This window comes from Zootoca vivipara, chromosome 7 (assembly GCF_965207765.1).
Source record: "Zootoca vivipara chromosome 7, rZooViv2.hap1.1, whole genome shotgun sequence".
Taxonomy (NCBI): Eukaryota; Metazoa; Chordata; class Lepidosauria; order Squamata; family Lacertidae; genus Zootoca; species Zootoca vivipara.
Window position 1 is genome coordinate 57158025 of NC_142590.1, and position 18571 is coordinate 57176595.

General features: G+C 41.4%; 1 protein-coding gene across 4 annotated transcripts in view; it reads left to right on the forward strand.

Annotated features, from left to right (window-relative positions):
- LOC118088518 (C4b-binding protein alpha chain) overlaps positions 1 to 18571 on the forward strand; it is a 32107-nt gene that overhangs the window by 7814 nt on the left and 5722 nt on the right. For 3 of the 4 annotated variants that reach the window (XM_088673398.1, XM_088673400.1, XM_088673397.1), the window contains 6 exons: positions 75 to 160; positions 11384 to 11581; positions 13945 to 14127; positions 14273 to 14326; positions 15509 to 15697; positions 16092 to 16133. In XM_088673398.1, coding sequence (XP_088529524.1) covers positions 82 to 160; positions 11384 to 11581; positions 13945 to 14127; positions 14273 to 14326; positions 15509 to 15697; positions 16092 to 16133 — 745 coding nt within the window. In that variant the 5' untranslated portion in view covers positions 75 to 81. The remainder of the gene's footprint in view (positions 1 to 74; positions 161 to 11383; positions 11582 to 13944; positions 14128 to 14272; positions 14327 to 15508; positions 15698 to 16091; positions 16134 to 18571) is intronic. The other variant, XM_088673396.1, reaches the window with a different exon arrangement.

Here is an 18571-nt window from a genome sequence, read left to right on the forward strand (position 1 = left end):
TGGATAAGAAATATGCTCTATCTGCACACTTTATGTTCCATGCATTAAAATACAATATTTGTATTTCTCTTTAGGCACAGAATGGTAGGTGAAAAGACTCTTCGATGTAGGCTTATTCAAAACAAAGTTGATTGGGATAAAGAACTTCCACTTTGCCAACGTAAGATGAGCTAATTTGAATTTATTAAGTGTGAACTCGATGTGTTACTGTGTTACTTGGTTTATTGCAAGTGTAACCAATATACAGAGTTCACATTTTCTGATCATGTACCATAAACACACCATCATGGTTGTTGCCAACTAGCTGACTTCACCTACAGCTTTCCCCAGAGCAGGAAATTGGTGTTCTGAAATAACCCATTTGTTGCAAAATCACACATAAATGGGAACTGATGGAATTGGTATTAGATCAAGGAGAAGTTGGGTGCATAAGGAACTGCTGAAGTCATTCAAACAATTGCCTTTCCCTACAAATGGATATATGTTTAATCAGGAACCCTACAGAGCCTGTACTAAGCCACTTTTCAATGTTTCTTGGAACAGAAAGGATTTCTTCTGTTTAATTTAGCATTTAAGTTTTAGTGGAAGCATCTTTGCTTCATTGCCCTTATTTAGACAAGAGAATCTAAGGGAGTGAAGCAGTGCAAATAGAACATGGGCATTGCACTAACCCCACATTGTGCTCACCGAGCCACTGGTGAAAGAGGTTAGTTTGGGGAGCACCAGAAGGTCGTCATCTCTGTGGTGTTTCATATGGGGGGGGGTAGAGAATCATGTCTTCTTCTTCTTCTTTGGCAATCACTCGTAGCCGAGTAAGATTGTCTTCCATAAACAATTTTAACAATGGGTCCATAAGTGACTGTGGAGGCCAATTCTGGATCCACACGTCCTTCCACAGTGGGGACATTGGTTTCCAAGCGGGAGTTGATCATGGTATGGATTTGCCAAGCGTGCCTTCCTCTTAGCACGTTTCTCCCTTGCGTCCTGAAATCGAGTTTCTTCAAAGCCAATGACACCTTTGGTAAAGGCTGTCCTCCAACTGGAGCGCTCGCAGGCCAGTGTTTCCCAGTTGTCAGTGTTTATACTACATGTTTTAATATTTGCCTTGAGGCAGTCTTTAAACCTCTTTTGTTGACCGCCAGCATTACGCTTTCCATTTTAAAGTTCGGAATAGAGTAGTTGCTTTGGAAGGCAATCATCAGGCATCCGCACAGCATGACCAGTCCAACGAAGTTGATGTTGAAGAATCATTGCTTCAACACTGGTGATCTTTGCTTCTTCCAGTACACTGATATTAGTTTGCCTGTCTTCCCAAGTGATGTGTAAAAATTTTCGGAGACACATTTGATGGAATCTTTCGAGGAGTTGGAGATGGCGTTTATAAGTGGTCCATGTTTCACAAGCATATAGTAAGGTTGGTAGTACAATAGCTTTGTAAAGAAGCACTTTGGTTTCCCTGCAAATGTCCCGGTCCTCAAACACTCTGCACTTCAATCGGGAGAAAGCCGCACTCACAGAGCTCAGGCGATGCTGGATTTCGGCATCAATGTTGGCCCTTGTGGAAAGGTAGGAGAAGTGATCAACATTTTCCAGCGTTACACCACTGAGTTTGATCTGTGGCCCTGCAGAGGGGTTATTTTGTACTTGTTGGTGCAGCACTTTGGTTTTTTGGATGTTGCGTGATAGGCCAAGTTTTACGTAAGCTTCTGCAAAGATATTTAGGATGGTTTGGAGGTCATCCTCTGAGCATGCGCACACTACATTGTCATCAGCATACTGAATCTCTATGATGGAAATTACGGTAACCTTACTTTTTCTTTCAGCCTGTTCAGATTGAAGAGCTTTCCATCTCTTCGATATATGATTTCTACTCTGCTGGGGAGTTTCCCGTCGACAAAGTGTAGGATCATGGCAATGAAAATAATGAATAGAGTTGGGGCAATAACACAACCCTGTTTAACACCTGATACGACTGTGAAAGGTTCACTTTGAGAGCCATTGTTATCTGCAATTGTTGCTGTCATATTATCATGGAGGAGCCAAATGATGTTTACAAATTTATCTGGGCAGCCAGCTTTCAGAAGGACAGTCCACAGGGCATTACGATTTACAGTGTCGAAAGCCTTAGTCAGGTCAATAAACGGCATATACAGGGGTTGGTTTTGCTCTCTGCATTTTTTCTTGATGCTGTCAAGCGGTGAAAATCATGTCCACTGTCAGCTTCCGGTCGCTCGCGCGGCCATGTCGGTCGAGGTTTTGCTCGCGGAGTAAAACCTGGCGCGTCAAGGACTGGGCACGTCGCTCCGGCGCAGCGTGTGCCCTCAGAAATCCCAAAAAGGGCTTTTTGGGAACGTGGTGGTTCGGCAGCGGATTTTGCGGGCTCCCCCCTCCCCGGGAAAAGGCTTTTTTAAGCCGCCGAGAGCGAGGGGGTCGGAGCTGCAGCGCGAACGGACCTGGCGCTTCCCTTGACAGTGCGAAGCCGCAAGACTGACTGGCAACAGCGGGTGATTCTTCCTTCAAACGAAATGCAATGAACCGTGAGTAACAAGCGGAATTAATTAGATTAATTGGAGAAATTAGAGTTTGGCCACGGATAAGGGGTTTAAAAGAAGGAAGCCAGCCCCTATCTACTGTTTGAAGCGGCAGCAGCAAAAGTTACTGAAGCCGCAAAGACTTTTTAGAGACCAAGACTTTTGCTGGAGAGCTGTCAAACCTCCCCTATGGAGAGGGGGGGGGAGACGATTTAGGTGTATTCAGAGAACAATTAAGCAATTAAGCTGTAAAGACCAAAAGGGAGTCATTTGCTGGAAAGGAGGACCTGTCAGCTCAGCCAGAGAATAGAGGCTTTATTAGTGTAACAAAGCCTCAAAAGAACTGGGAAAGAGCTGTGAAGTCTGCTTCTTTGTAACTATTTGGAAAGTTGGGACAGTGTTATTTGGAAGCTAAAGACTTGCCACATTGTTGGAATTATATTGAAAAAACTGCAATAGACTGATGGATCTTGGCTATACCCCTATGGATTGAAAGTACTTGTTGCCTGTGAGAAAGGAACTTGGTCCCCAGCACCTACTCAGTTGTTTGGGTTTCATGAAGGCTGGGTGACCTTGGGGAACCAGCTGGAGGAAAGTGAGTGTTTTCCAGCACTGCAGCCACTGTTGGCAATACAGTGGTGTTTTGAACTAAGAGGAAACGAAACTAACTTCCAGCACGTCAGCTGCTGTGTGGATTACAAAATATTTTGGGTTTTGGTGAAAGAAAAGGTGTTTGCCAGCACATCAGCTGCTGTGTGGATTACAAATGATTTGTGACTTGGTTGGTGAAGATTTTATGTGATTTCCAGCACGTTGGCTGCTGTGTGGATTATAAAATATTTTTAAAGAGAAGTTCTACTGGTCTAGCACACTAGCTGCTAAGTGGATTACAAAATTTGGGACTCTGCAAAGAAGGCACCTCTCTGGACCTGAAGATAGAACAATTATATTGTGGATTACAGCTTTTTGGTGTGGGAAGGCACATTAGCTGCCTGGTGGATTACAAATTATTTGATAACCATAAAGGTGGAATATATAATTAGAAAATGTCGGGTACGGATAAAAAAATGCAATTGAGAAGGGAGTCCAGAGATCAAGCTTTTCAAGAGCAAATTTTGGAATTTATGAAAGACAATAAGCAGAGCCTACAAAGTTTAACTACAGAGGTTAAAGCTACTACAAAGTGTCTCCAGGAATTTAAAGAAGAATTTGGTGTACTGAAAAAAGACCTTCAGGAAGTAAAAACGCAGGTCTCTGGTTTAAATGTAAGAGTGACGGATATTGAAACAAATAAGTTAACGGACTTAGAAAAGTTGCAGGAAGAAACGCAAATTAGGCTTGCTTTTATTGAATTAAAAGATAAGGAGAACCAATTAAGACTTAGAAATTTGCCGGAGCTGGAGAAGGGAAAAGGAGATCTAGGAGATTTAATTGCTCAAGAATTTTCTGACTGGTGGGGCCTGGATAAAGAAGAGATAAAAGCCACTATTTTGAGGGCCTACAGAGTAGGCCCAAAAAAGAAAAAAGATTCTAATTTTTTGAATGATTGTATAGTGGTTTTTCAAACAAAGGATCAAAGAGATAAGATACTAGGCCACCACTATCAGAAAAAATTGGAAGTCCTCCAGCATACGATAATTTTATTTAAAGAAACGCCTAAATTCTTTTTGGCTAAGAGAAATAAATATACAGACCTGACAACGATTCTGATAAGGAAAAATATTTTTTTCAAGTGGAAATTTCCAGAGGGCCTGGCATTTAAATATAAACAAAAAGAGTACAAGATCCGATCGGTCGAGGATAAAAGAAGATTTCTGGAAAGCCACGCAGAAGATTTTAAACCATCAACTGGAGATCAAGGTTTGGGAGCTGGAGCTGGACCAGGAGCATTCGATCTAGAACTGCTGGCAGGATTAGGAGCTGGGACTGGTGCTGGGCCAGGGGAAGACGTTTAAATTATAAAGTAAGACAAGATGGCGTTAAGAGTACTTTCGTGGAATGTGAATGGGCTAAATTCAAACGTTAAAAGAAGGAAGATTTACCATGTAGTCAAAAAGCAGAATTTGGATATTATTTGCTTACAAGAGACCCATGTAATCAGGACTCATAGAAAAATTCTACAAAATAAGTCATTGGGCCAAGAATTTATATCTGCTGATAAAGTTAAGAAAAGAGGGGTAGTCATTTATGTAAAGGAAAAATACAATCCTAAATTGTTGTTTAAGGATGAAATAGGGAGATATATTGCAGTGGAAATATCTCTGCAAGGCGAAAAATGTTTGATACTTGGAATTTATGCACCAAATGAAGCTAAATCAGACTTTTTCAAGAATATACATACTGCGTTGTTGGATTATTTGGATTATAAGATCATAATGATGGGAGATTTTAATGGGGCTGTATCGACGATGATGGACAGAACTCAAAGACATAAAATATCCAATGATGGTAAGCTTCCAAAAACTTTTTTTGATTTGGTAGAGAACTTAGACTTAGTAGATGTTTGGAGGCTAAGAAATCCATTGGAAAAAGAGTTCACTTTTTTCTCGGACTCGCAAAAGTCAGGAAGTAGATTGGACTACATTTGGATTACAAAGGACTTATGTCCAAAAGTGACAAAAAGCGAGATATGCCCCAGAACCTACTCAGACCACAACGCAGTGCTAATGGAGATGAAACAGTATCTGCAGGGTTCTTTTAGATGGAGAATGAACGACTCTTTATTGAGAAATGACCAGATAATTAATAAGGCCCAGAAGATGATGAAAGATTATTTCGAATTAAATTTGAATAAAGGACAAAATATTACAGTGGTCTGGGATGCCAGCAAAGCAGTAATGAGAGGATTTTTGATTCAACAGAATACAATTTGGAAGAAGAAGAGAAATGAAAAGAAGGAAAATATTTTGGACAAATTGAAAGAAATGGAAAAAAATTGAGAGATAATCCGAAAAGTCAGGAAGTTCAAAAAGAGATAAAAGCTTTGCAGGTACAGTATTCCCAAATAGTAAATGAAGAAATTGAATGGAAAATTAGAAGAATGAAGCAAAGATCGTTCGAATCGGCTAATAAATGTGGGAAACTGTTGGCCTGGCAATTGAAGAAAAGACAAAAAGAGAATACTATCATAAAGATTATGGAAGAAGGAAAATCTATTGAGAACCCTGCAGAGATAAGGAAATGTTTTACAAAATACTACAAACAGCTATATAAAAGGGAAAAAGAAGATTTAGATGGGATAGAGAAATTTATAAAAGAAAATGGACTGCAGAAAATTCCAGCACAACAAAAGAACCTACTGAATGGACTGATTACAAGACAAGAGATTGAAATGGCAATTCAAGAATTGAAAAGCGACAAAGCCCCAGGACCGGATGGACTTACCTCCAAGTACTACAAAACATTAAAAAACTGGTTGATACAACCTTTAATGGAGGTAGCAAATGAGATTCTAGGGGGGGGCAAAGCACCAGAGACTTGGAAAGAAGCCTTTATCTCTCTGATACCAAAACCGGATGTGGACAAGACTCAGGTTAAGAATTATAGACCAATCTCCTTATTAAATGTGGACTACAAGATATTTGCTAGTATTTTGGCGTCAAGACTGAAAAGGGTGTTGAAAGACTTAATTCATAAAGACCAGGCAGGATTCCTGCCTGGAAGACATATGAAGGACAATGTAAGATTTATAATAGACATTTTGGAGAGACTGGAAGTGAAAATAAACACCAAAGCAATGTTAATCTTTGTGGACGCCGAAAAAGCCTTTGATAATATTTCTTGGAATTTTATGAAAAGAAATTTTGCAAAAATGGAGGTTGGCCAAAATTTTGTTAATGGGCTTAATGGTATTTATTCTGAGCAAAGAGCGAAGATTATTGTAAATAATGTGGTATCAGAAGAGATAAGAATTGAGAAAGGAACAAGACAAGGGTGCCCACTCTCCCCCCTGTTATTTATTTCTGTCCTAGAGGTTTTGCTGAATATGATAAGGAGCGATGAAGGTGTCAAAGGGATTACAGTGGGTTCGAAACAATATAAGTTAAAGGCCTTTGCAGATGATTTAGTATTGACTTTGCAGAATCCCGAACAGAGTGCAGTGAGAGCACTGCAGATAATTCAAGAATTTGGCAGTGTGGCGGGTTTTAAGCTGAATAAAGGGAAAACTAAAGTATTGGATAAAAATTTGACATTACAAGAGAGACAGAATATAGAGGAATGCACAGGACTGAAGTGTGTAAAAAAGGTGAAATATCTAGGAGTTAATATGACGTCAAAAAATTTGAACTTAATTATGAGAAATTATGGAAAGAAATCCAGAGAGATTTGGAAGTATGGACGAGGTTGAATTTGTCTTTAATGGGTAGAATAGCAACTGTTAAAATGAATGTTTTGCCGAGAATGTTGTTTTTATTCCAGGCCCTACCGATAGTTGACAAAATGAAATGTTTTCAAGAATGGCAGAAGATATTGTCTAAATTTGTCTGGCAGGGGAAGAAGCCAAGAATTAAATATAAACTTTTGACTGATGTTAAAGAAAGAGGAGGATTTTCCTTGCCGGACTTAAAGATTTATTTTGAAGCTGCTGCTTTTTGTTGGTTGAAAGATTGGTTTTTGCTAGATAATGATGATTTGTTGGATTTAGAGGGCCATGATAATGCATTTGGTTGGCATGCATATTTATGGTATGATAAAGTGAAATTGCATAAAGGCTTTAAAAGCCATATAATTAGGAAATCATTGTTTAATGTCTGGATGAGATATAAGGATTTGTTGGAAAGGAAAACTCCTAGGTGGATCTCACCACTTGAGGCAAAGAAACCTAAAAGGACAAATATGGATGAGAATAGGTTGAAATACAAAGATATTTTGATGGAAGTGGGAAACCACTTTAAGTTAAGACCATATGAACAATTGAAAGATAGGTTGAGCGACTGGTTTCAGTATGTGCAGATAAATGAAGCATTCAAGCTAGACAAAAAATTAGGATTCCAATCAGAAAAATCGAAACTAGAGACGGAGTTATTAGAGACAGACCACAAGAATTTGTCCAGAATGTATAATTTGCTGTTAGAATGGCACTTGAAAGATGAGCAAACAAAATCAGTTATGATTGAATGGGCCAAGGATCTGGGTCATAATGTGATGATGTCGGAGTGGGAAAAATTATGGAAGAAAGGTATGAAATTTACGGCTTGTACGGTGTTGAAGGAAAACTTGATGAAAATGATGTATAGATGGTATCTGACGCCGGCCAAGTTAGCTAAAATGTACCACAAAAGCGACAATAAATGTTGGAAATGTAAACAGGATGTTGGCTCATTCTACCATATGTGGTGGACATGCCCTAAGATAAAAGGCTTCTGGGAAATGATTTATAATGAATTGAAAAAGATGTTTAAAAACACATTTCTGAAAAAACCGGAAGCCTTTTTGCTTGGAATAATTGGGGAAGAAATTCCCAAGGACGATGTTAATCTGTTTATGTATGCCACCACAGCTGCTAGGATTTTAATAGCAAAATATTGGAAAAAAGAGGAATTGCCTTCGAAGCAGGAATGGCAAATGAAAATGATGGACTATATGGAATTGGCAGAATTGACAGGAAGACTCCGGGACCAGACAAATGACAAAGTTTTAAAAGACTGGAAGAAATTTAAAATGTATATAGGGAATGTATTCGATAATTAGAGTTTGAATATCCAGGAAAACAAAGAGGTTAAGGCATTAGGGAAATAATAGAAGATTAAAAGTTTGAAATAAGGATAGATGATATGAAGATGAATTAATTATGAAGTTTTAAAGAGATTAGATGATGGGTAAGAAAGATGATTTAGAAACTGCTATAGAAGTTTATAAAAATGAAAATCAGATAGTAGGGAATTGGGGAAGCCTGAAGACAATGATTACCAAAATGGATGAGAAATGATATATTTTTCTGTTATATGTTGTTTGATTTTTGTATTTTTGTATCTTGATGTTTTTTGTATTTTTGTATGTTTGTTGACAAAACGATTAATAAAAAATATATCAAAAAAAAGAAAGAAAATCATGTCCACTGTCTCCCTAGAAGGCTGAAAACTGTTTTGGGATTCAGGAAGGGTCACCTCGGATATTGTTACCAGACGGTTTGCTAAGATCGTTGCAAGAATTTTGCCGGCCGCAGCTACTGGTAATAGAGAGATGCCTCGATAGTTTCCACAATCAGTTCTGTTGATAATTTTGGCATCTCTAAAGTCTGCTGGGATTTCTTCTCTTTCCCAGATTTTTTCGATGAGCTTGTGAAGTTGTTGTGTAAGTTCAATTCCGCCCACTTTGAAGATTTCGGCAGGTATCCCATCAGGTCCACTGGCTTTGTTGTTTTTCATTTGGTTAATAGCTGTACACAACTCTCCCAAATTTGGAGATATTGCAAGCTCATCTCTAACTTGTTTTTGCGGAATTTGTGAGAGGACCTCAGCAGCTATGGGGGAGTTGTGGTTAAGGAGATGTTGGTAATGTTCTTTCCAGCGCAGTACAATAGCTTCTTTATCTTTTAGAACAGGCATCCCCAAACTGCGGCCCTCCAGATGTTTTGGCCTACAACTCCCATGATCCCTAGCTAAGAGGACCAGTGGTCAGGGATGATGGGAATTGTAGTCCAAAACATCTGGAGGGCCGAAGTTTGGGGATGCCTGTTTTAGAAGTATGTTACCGTCTGCTGAGCGTAGGGGCATATGCCATGATTTATTGGCCCATAGATGGTCTTTGTGGCTTTAAAGAAACTCTGTGCATCATGAGGGTCAGCTAAGTGCTGGATCCCTTGAGCTTTTTTTAGTTCTCTGGTTCTTCTTTGAACCTCAGCCTTAGCGTTGGCATAGTTTTTTTTCTTAGTGGCACAGTTTCTATCTCTTTCTATCCCTTTGCCAGATCTGAAAGGCCTTCCTTTTCTTGTCAATCATGTGTTCAATCTCAGTGTCATTCTCATCAAACCAGTCCTGGTGTTTCTTGGTTAGTATCCAATAGTTTGTTCACAGGCTGCAATAATGGATGTTTTTAGCTTGGTCCAGTGTTCCTCGATGTTATCAGGGAATTCTGAAAGCAGATGGTCCTTAAGAGTCGTTTGGAAGCAGTCCCGCTTAATGGGGTCTTGAAGGGTTTGAGTGTTCATTTTGCACCTTGGTTTCCTTCCTTGAAGCCTGTGTTGAGGTATAATCTTGATAGCCATCGTGGAGCGTATTAGTCGGTGGTCTGTCCAGCAGTCGTCAGCGCTCGTCATAGCTCTAGTAAGGAGCACATCACGGCAATCTTTAGCATGGACAATAACATAGTCTAAGAGGTGCCAGTGGTTTGACCGAGGATGCCTCCATGAAGTTTTAAATTTATTTTTCTGTCGAAAGAGTGTGTTGGTAATAACAAGGTTGTGTGCTGCACATATCATCAAAAGTAAGATTCCGCTCTGGTTGCTGTTGCCAACTCCTTCTTTCCCAATAGTCCCAGGCCACAGATCGAAATCTCGCCCAACTCTTGCATTAAAATCACCCAGGAGGATAATTTTATCTTCCTTAGGTGCCAGCTGAGAGTAAAAATTTTCTTTAATGCCTTATTGGCATCCAGTGTTGGTGACAAGCGCTTATAATAGTAGCCTCTTAGTTTTTGGAGAGCTTGAACTCATTGCAGGGAAGGTGGGATAAAAATATAATATGAAGTGAATTAAAAAATGGCTACAGCAGATTCCATAATGCCTCAGCATTTTTACCTATGTTTTTTGGGCTCACCTTTTGGCCTGGGTGCTTAACACTTAACAATGGCCTGTGAGGAGCCTGAATTTGAGTCATCTATTGGTTGCCCTATATAACTTGTGGGGACTTATATACTCTTGGAATTAGAGTTTCACCTGTGGATGGATTGGGGAACAATTGGGTCAGATCCCCCTGAATTACTGGAAACCTCCTGGAACATCATTTGCCTTTTCATCTAAAGCAGCCTCTTCTGGGCCCCTTTACATACCTTTCAAGTGGTTTTCTGCATAGGGAGGCTCCCTCCCCCCTCCCAGTGGTTTTCAGGGGTTCATCCTTTATTACATAATTTAAAAATACTTTTTATTAATTAAAAAAAACTATGGAATTCAGCAAATTTATTTGACCTACAAGCAAACATGGTTGATAAAGTGACTTAGGGCATTCAAATACTCTCATTGCTTTCCCTTGGTATAATAGGGTCCTTGTTTTTGTGTCCTTTCCTTGTCTGCCCATTCTGTCTAATGTATATACAGTTTTATTCACTACCTTTCATGCATTCACATACCTGTGGTTTATCTATTTTGGTTTTATTTCATGTCTGAATTTGTTTGAGACAGTAATCTGTAATTGTATATGGACTATGTATATTGTCATTAAATCCCGTTTGATAACCCTGTATTTTGGGGTCAGCCTTTATTATTTCTCTGTACACAGCTGTGAAGGCAGCCCTGTCGCCATAGGCATGCATGAGGGAAAATAAAGGCTAATAGTAAGGAAGTTGAGGACAAAGGTCTCTTGAGGCCACAGGGTCTCCCCCCACCCCCAGCATTCCTTGCTCTGAAGGTGGCCCTGGGGCTTTGACAGCTCCCTGTGTGAAGCTTCAAGTCCACCTTGCTTCACAGAAGATCTAGTTTGCTTTTGAGGAGGTTGTAATACCTACACAGCAGTCCACTTTGGTTCAGTGTTTGGGTGACAGTTAAAATGGATGCTCAGCCCTCGAATTATCAGAAGATTACTTCATAAAGTGGAACATCTTTTCCATGAAAATAACTTAGTCCAAATACAATGCTAACAGAGATGCTTTTACAATTGTAGTCCCACTGAACTACTAATGTTGCTTTTGATCCCCAGGAGTCCCCTGTTTCCCCCCTCCTAAGATTGCCAATGGTCAACACAGTACCACATCTGATGGAGAGTATAGCTATGGCACATCAGTGACGTACACTTGTGATCCTTATCACTCACTTATTGGAAACCGTACTATTACATGTTTAGTGGCTGCAGATGGTGTAAACGGAGAGTGGCGTCCAGCTGCACCTGAATGTAAAGGTGATGAAAACTAATGTTTGGTACCTTTCCTGTACTTTGTTAATGTCATTTGCATACAATGGCTGGAAAAAGTAAATCCTTGTTGGAATGAGCTGATTTTGAAGTCTGCTAAGCACTGTGCTGATGCTGTTCAGCCTGTGAGGTTTTCAGTGGGATTGCAAGTGATTCAATGTGGGAGATGCAACAGCATTGCCCCCTCAATGAGTTGCTTGTTTTAACCTGAGTCATTTTCAGAGAAGTTTATGGTCTGATCCAATTAAAATAATCACGATTATGTCCCATTGAGAACAAAGGAACCTAGATTTGGTTGTGAGCTATGTATTTGATTAATTTAATTTGGACTTAATCATTGCCTTTAGGTTGTTTTGCTCAGGGTAACAGGAAGAATAAAAACAATATAAATATTTCCTGCAATATATCAAAATAATATAATATTTCCTGCAATAAATGAAGGAGGAGTATTAAGTAATACAGTAATTGTTATCCTTTGAATTTGTTTGGCTTTCTGCGCAGGAACTTTGATAATGCCTGTCTCTGAAGCAGTTTATAGACCTCTAGAAATTTAGCTGGATTGAGATTATATATTTTAATTGGCTTAATTAGTATTTGAAGTCACCAGAAATAGAAACAGTTTTTGTGTGTCCACTTCCAATTTCACCTATCCATAAAATAAAATTTTAAAAATCCCAAACAGGTATGCTATGAATTAACTTCCAAAGCACCTCTTAATGGTTCATGCCTAGGTGAAGAAATAATACCTTAAAGCAAAATGCAACCAAGAGAGCTATACAAGCTCAGCATCCGGTAGAGACACAGTTTATTAGAGGAACTATTGCAATTGGGAAGCCTCTCTAAACCAGAACCACCAGTTAGAAGAACTGCTTCGAAGGCACATTCTACCAAAGCTTTTACAAGATTTTTCAAACACAATACATCATTAGCCAATAACACTCAAATGTAAAGAGAGGTCACAGGTCTTGCTCCTCTATATTATCTTCTTTAATTCATTATCTTGAGTACCCCCCATACTCTGGAGCCTCAGGAATCATATTTCACCCACTTATCGTCAATCTTCCTTGACAACTAGACCATTAAAATGTCCTTAACATACCATTCCTATAGCTTCCCGTGTTTGGAAGACTCAAGGTAAGAGCAACCTATCGACTAAACATCCTAAACATTTGTGTGGATAAACTAGGCAAACAATTTTTGAGAGAGACATATATAGGAAATTAATAGTTCAGAGGTTCACATAAGGTATCAAGAATACAGGAATTGAACCATTCATTGATACATAGCTTTTATATAGAGAATAAATGCAAAATAAACATACAGTGGTTCCTTGGTTCTCAAACTTAATTTGTTCTGGAAGTCCATTCCAAAACCAAGGCATGCTTTCCCATAGAAAGTAATGCAAAATGGATTAATTCATTCCAGACTTTTAAAAACAACTCCTAAAACAGCAATTTAACATGAATTTTACTATCTAACAAGACCATTGATCCATAAAATGAAAGCAATAATCAACGTACTGTACTATAAAATAAATAAGACAGTATTGTAGATGATAAAAAAAATTTTTTTAAAAAAATTCTTCTTACCTGCACTGATGATAGTCATTGTTTGGATGGGGGGCTTTTATCCATTTCTGCAGTCACACAATCAATCAGTAGCTGAACTGGGTTCCACACAGTCACAAAAACAAATTAACCGAAAAAGCCTCAAAAACGAAAACACAAAATAAATAGCAAAAAATGTTCGCAAACCAAGGCGCAGCTTCTGATTAGTGCAGGGGCCCCAGAAACAATAGCTGACAGCCGCATCAGACGTTTGGCTTCTGAAAAACGTTCGAAAACCAGAATACTTCCAGGTTTTTGGCGTTTGAGTACCCAAGGTACCACTGTAATTATAAGAAGTAGCTTAAGAAAAAAAATCTATCACAGGCATAGCTAATTATATTCCCCTTTTGCCAAAAGTTGGCAAAGTTGGGAGCTTTACAAGTTTAAAGTCACTGCTGCTGCTTTGGTGGAACATTGGTCTGGTTTGCATAGAACACTAGCCCATGATATAACAAGGCACAAGTAAAATTAGAATTTCCTCACAGACAAATAAGCAAACCTTTGCTTTGTTTTCCGGGTGCTCTTCCTTCCCATCTTTGCAGTTTGGTGACTGTTTTAGGTGGGATGGCCAAGCAAGCCACGGTTAAGAAAAGAGTGCTGGGCACACCTGTAATGCAAATCCACAATTTATATTTTATATGCTAACATCAGACTGTAGTTTATTGGCAGTAGTTAAATCCATGTGCAAGGTTTAGCAAGCCATGGTTTAAATAACAAGTATATTTCTAAATGCTGTTTTTTCAGTGGTCATATGCAGTAGACCTAACATAAAAAATGGAAGAATTACAACTGCGTATAAGCAAGCGTACACCTATGGAAATCACATAATGTTTGTATGTGATCGTGGATACACTCTGGTGGGGAATGACAGTAGTACATGTGGGGCTGACGGTTTCTGGCACCCGCCTGTTCCAACATGTGTTAGGGGTAAGTATCTTCCTACACTTAAATGGGTTCCTTGGGAGGAATCACAAGGTATAAATTCAAAAAATAAATGTCAGAGCTATTGTGTAATGTATTACACTTTAAAGCAGAACATCCTTATTTCTTTACCCCCTCTCTTTTCTGCCAGATTCCGCCACCATCAGTCCAGTTAGAAGTACCAAAAAACCAACTTCTAGCACAAGTGAGTTAGAAAAATGTGACTTTAATATCTCATATTTAAGTCAGGATTATCTTACTCCATGAATGCTAATAGGATATATAAGATTTCATAATTAAACCACTAGGTGGCAGCATGGATGGGGCTCTGTTGTTTTCCTGACTTCTTGGGTCACAGCCACTTACCAGGATGGGGGAGGAGTGAGGAGAGGGGATCACTGCATCTGGTGGAACTCACTCCTCCTCCTCCAGTAACAACCCATGATACTGGTTAGTGATTTCGCCCTTTCACCACCCGTTCCACCTACCTAGGCCAGTGACTCACTCGTTGTTCCTGCTGGGGCTGCCTGCCACCAGGGGGCAGGAAGACCAAGGGGCAGAAGGAGTTTTCTCCTTCATCCCACCCTCTGCCATCTTGACCCACAAAAGAAAGCCTGCAGTTTTGAAGTGCAATCTTCCTTCTTTTGGTGGTGGTAGCAATGTGGGCATGGCAGTGACTTTTTCCTGGGCCGCTTGCTTTGCTCACTTCACCAGCCTACTCAGACATTTCTCTCTTTTGTTCTGTCCCGTCTTCCGCATCAGTGGTAGCATCAGTAATGGTAATCCTTGACTGTCCACGTGTACTCTGTTACCAGCCCAATGATGGACAAGTACTAGAGAAAAAGTACTAGAGGAAAAAATGCAGATAAAATCAGATGTTGAAAAAAAGTTGGCCTATAAAAAAATTCAAAATATAAGTAACATCAGATTATTATTATTATTATTATTTTAAAAAAACTATTTTAACTTCCTAAAGCTGATTCCAAAGACTGAGACCATAGAGGACCTGGTGTCCTGAGACCATGTGGCACCCTATACGGACCTTTCTGACTCCTAATTTTGAAAGAACGCATAATGACCGCTCCCCACGTCAAATGGGGGGCGCCTTTTGTGTCGTTGCGCGCAGCCCCCCCCCCCCAGATCCCAGTGTGGCTCTTGGTAGTTTGGGCTGGCTTCATCCTCCCCAGGCTTCATACCTGGAGGTCTCCGCCTACCTCAGCCAATCGCCCAATCCCACCTGGGGAGGCGTTGGCAGGGGATCGGCCAGGTAAGGGGAGGGACCGCCCTGCTCACACAATAGGTGAATCTTACCTGCGAAGACCTTTCTGACTCCTAATTTTGAAAGAACGCATAAATGCAGAGCAGTTGATATAAATCTCTTTCACAGCTCGTCCAACCACCACAGTGTCAACCACTAGAGGAGGAGGAGGAGGAGGAGGAGGAGGAGGAGGAGGAGGAGGAGTAATAGGAGATGGAGGAGGAGGAGATGGAGGAGGAGAAGTGGATGATGGAGGAGGAGGAGGAGAAGTGGATTATGGAGGAGGAGGAGGAGATGACGCCTTAAACCCGGAAAACAGTAAACAATTGCTTTTCACTGTTATGAATTGATGCATTTCAATAAGTGGAGAGTGACCAAGGAGTAAGCTTATGGAGAGACCCAGAGTGGAGGAAATGGACCCTTGTCGAGAACTGGTGGGACTGGTGCGGTGATGTTTGTTATTGTAATTATCTGTATTTTTAATAGGTCTCTCTCTTTCTCTTTCTCTTTCTTTCTCTCTCTCTCTCTCTCTCTCACACACACACACTCACACACACAGAGAGAGAGTGAGATAAGTGTTAAATTGTTTTTTACATGACTTCTTAAAGCTGTTACCATTTTATGTGTAAGCTGCCTTGACTCCCTGTCTGGGAAAAAGGCATGATGTAAATAAATAAATATAAAAATAACAACAACCCCCCTCTTTTTATAGGACCTACAAACAAACCACTGCCGACTCCTGCAGGCGATCCAGGTACAGCTGAAAGGTGGTAGTGACAGCAAATTAATAAGCTTGTTTAGACTAATAATAATAATAATAATAATAATATATTTATACCCCGCCCATCTGGCTGGGTTTCCCCAGCCACTCTGGGCGGCTTCAACAAAAGATTAAAATACAATGGTCTGTTAAACATTAAAAGCTTCCCTAAACAGGGCTGCCTTCAGATGTCTTCTAAAAGTCTGATAGATGTTTTTCTCTTTGACATCTTGTGGGAGGGCGTTCCACAGGACGGGTGCCACTACCGAGAAGGCCCTCTGCCTGGTTCCCTGTAACTTGGCTTCTTGCAGCGAGGGAACTGCCAGAAGGCCCTTGGCGCTGGATTTCAGTGTCCGAGCAGAACGATGGGGGTGGAGATGCTCCTTCAGGTATACTGGACTGAGGCCATTTAGGGCTTTAAAGATCAGCACCAACACTTTGAATTGAGCTCGGAAATGTACTGGGAGCCAATGTAGATATTTCAAGACCGGTGTTATGTGGTCTTGGCCGCTCCCAGTCACCAGTCTAGCTGCCGCATTCTGGATTAGTTGTAGTTTCCAGGTCACCTTCAAAGGTAGCCCCACGTAGAGTGCATTGCATTAGTCCAAGCAAGAGATAACTAGAGCATGCACCACTCTGGTGAGACAGTCCGCAGGCAGGTAGGGTCTCAGCCTGCGTACCAGACACAGGACACAGAATTGACCTGCGCCTCCATGGACAGCTGTGAGTCCAAAATGACTCCCAGGCTGCGCACCTTGCCCTTCAGGGGCACAGTTACCCCATTCAGGACCAGGGAGTCCTCCACCCCTGCCCACCTCGTGTCCCCCATACAAATACAAACTTCTGTATTGTTAGGATTCAACCTTAATCTGTTAGCCGCCATCCATCCTCCAACCACCTCCAGACACTCACACAGGACCTTCACTGGTTCTGATTTGAAAGAGAGGTAGAGCTTGGTATCATCCGCATACTGATGAACACCCAGCCCAAACCCCCTGATGATCTTTCTCAGCAGCTGCATGTAGATGTTAAAAAGCATGGGGGAGAGGACAGAGCCCTGAGGCACCCCACAAGTGAGAGCCCAGGGGTCTGAACACTCACCCCCCACCACCACCACCACTTTCGTAACATGGCCCAGGAGGAAGGAGCGGAACCACTGTATAACAGTGCCCCCAGCTCCCAGCCCCTCTAGACGGTCCAGAAGGATGTTATGGTCGATGGTATCAAAAGCCGCTGAGAGATCCAGCAGAACTAGGAAACAGCTCTCACCTTTGTCCCTAGCCCGCTGGAGATCATCGACCAGTACGACCAAGGCAGTTTCAGCCCCATGAGGAGGCCTGAATCCCGACTGGAAGGGATCCAAATGGTCTGCTTCTTCCAGGCGTGCCTGGAGTTGTTCAGCCACCACAAGCTCAATCACCTTGCCCAAGATTGGAAGATTTGAGACTGGGCGATAGTTGGCCATATTGGCCGGGTCTAAAGATGTTTTTTTTAAGAAGTGGTTTAATAACTGCCTCTTTCAGTGGTTCTGGGAAGGCTCCCTCACAGAGAGAGGCATTCACCACCCCACGAAGCCCATCGCCCAGCCCTTCCCGGCTAACTTTTATAAGCCCAGGATCAAGGAGACAGGTGGTTGGTTTCATTCGTCCAAGCAGCCTGTCCACATCCTCAGAGGTAACAGATTGGAATTGATCCAACGCAACTTGACTAGACAGGACTCTAGCACTCCCCCGCCCTGCCCTGCTCCCACAGTGGAGTCTACCTCTTGCCAAATCTGAGTGACTTTATCTGCAAAAAACTTTGCACAATCATTGCAGGAGATCATGTGGCCTGTACTGGGCCCCAATGGAGCAGGTAGTTCCACTAAATTGCGAACCACCTGAAAGAGTCTCCTGCTGCTGTTTTCTGCAGATGCAATAGTCTTCTTTGCCGTCACTATTGCCACTTGCTAGGCTCAACATTGAGCTCTAACCCGTGTCCGGTCAGCTTCAGGATGAGTTATCTGCCATCGGCGCTCTAGCCGTCTCAGCGATTGTTTCATTGCCCTCTGATCCCTGGAAAACTACGGGACTGTCCGGGCTCCATGCAATCAGAGAGAGCGCTTCGGAGCCAAACAGTCAATAGCCCTGATAACTCCACCTTCCGGTGGGCCACCAGGGAATCAGCTGAAAGGCCATCAACATGGGATAAAGCATCCCCTACCACTCTCTGGAAACCATTTGGATCCATTAAGTGGGGTCCATCCAAATCGGTCCATTGGATCCATTAAGTGGGGGCGGACCATCCAAATCGGTCCCATCTCCCTGCAGAGGGGAAGGGTCGCAGAGAAGTCCAGTTGCACCAGAAAGTGATCTGACCATGGCACTTCTTTAGTTTTGCTTTTACTTAGTGTCAGATCACCAGCATCCATAGAGGTGAACACCAGGTCTAAG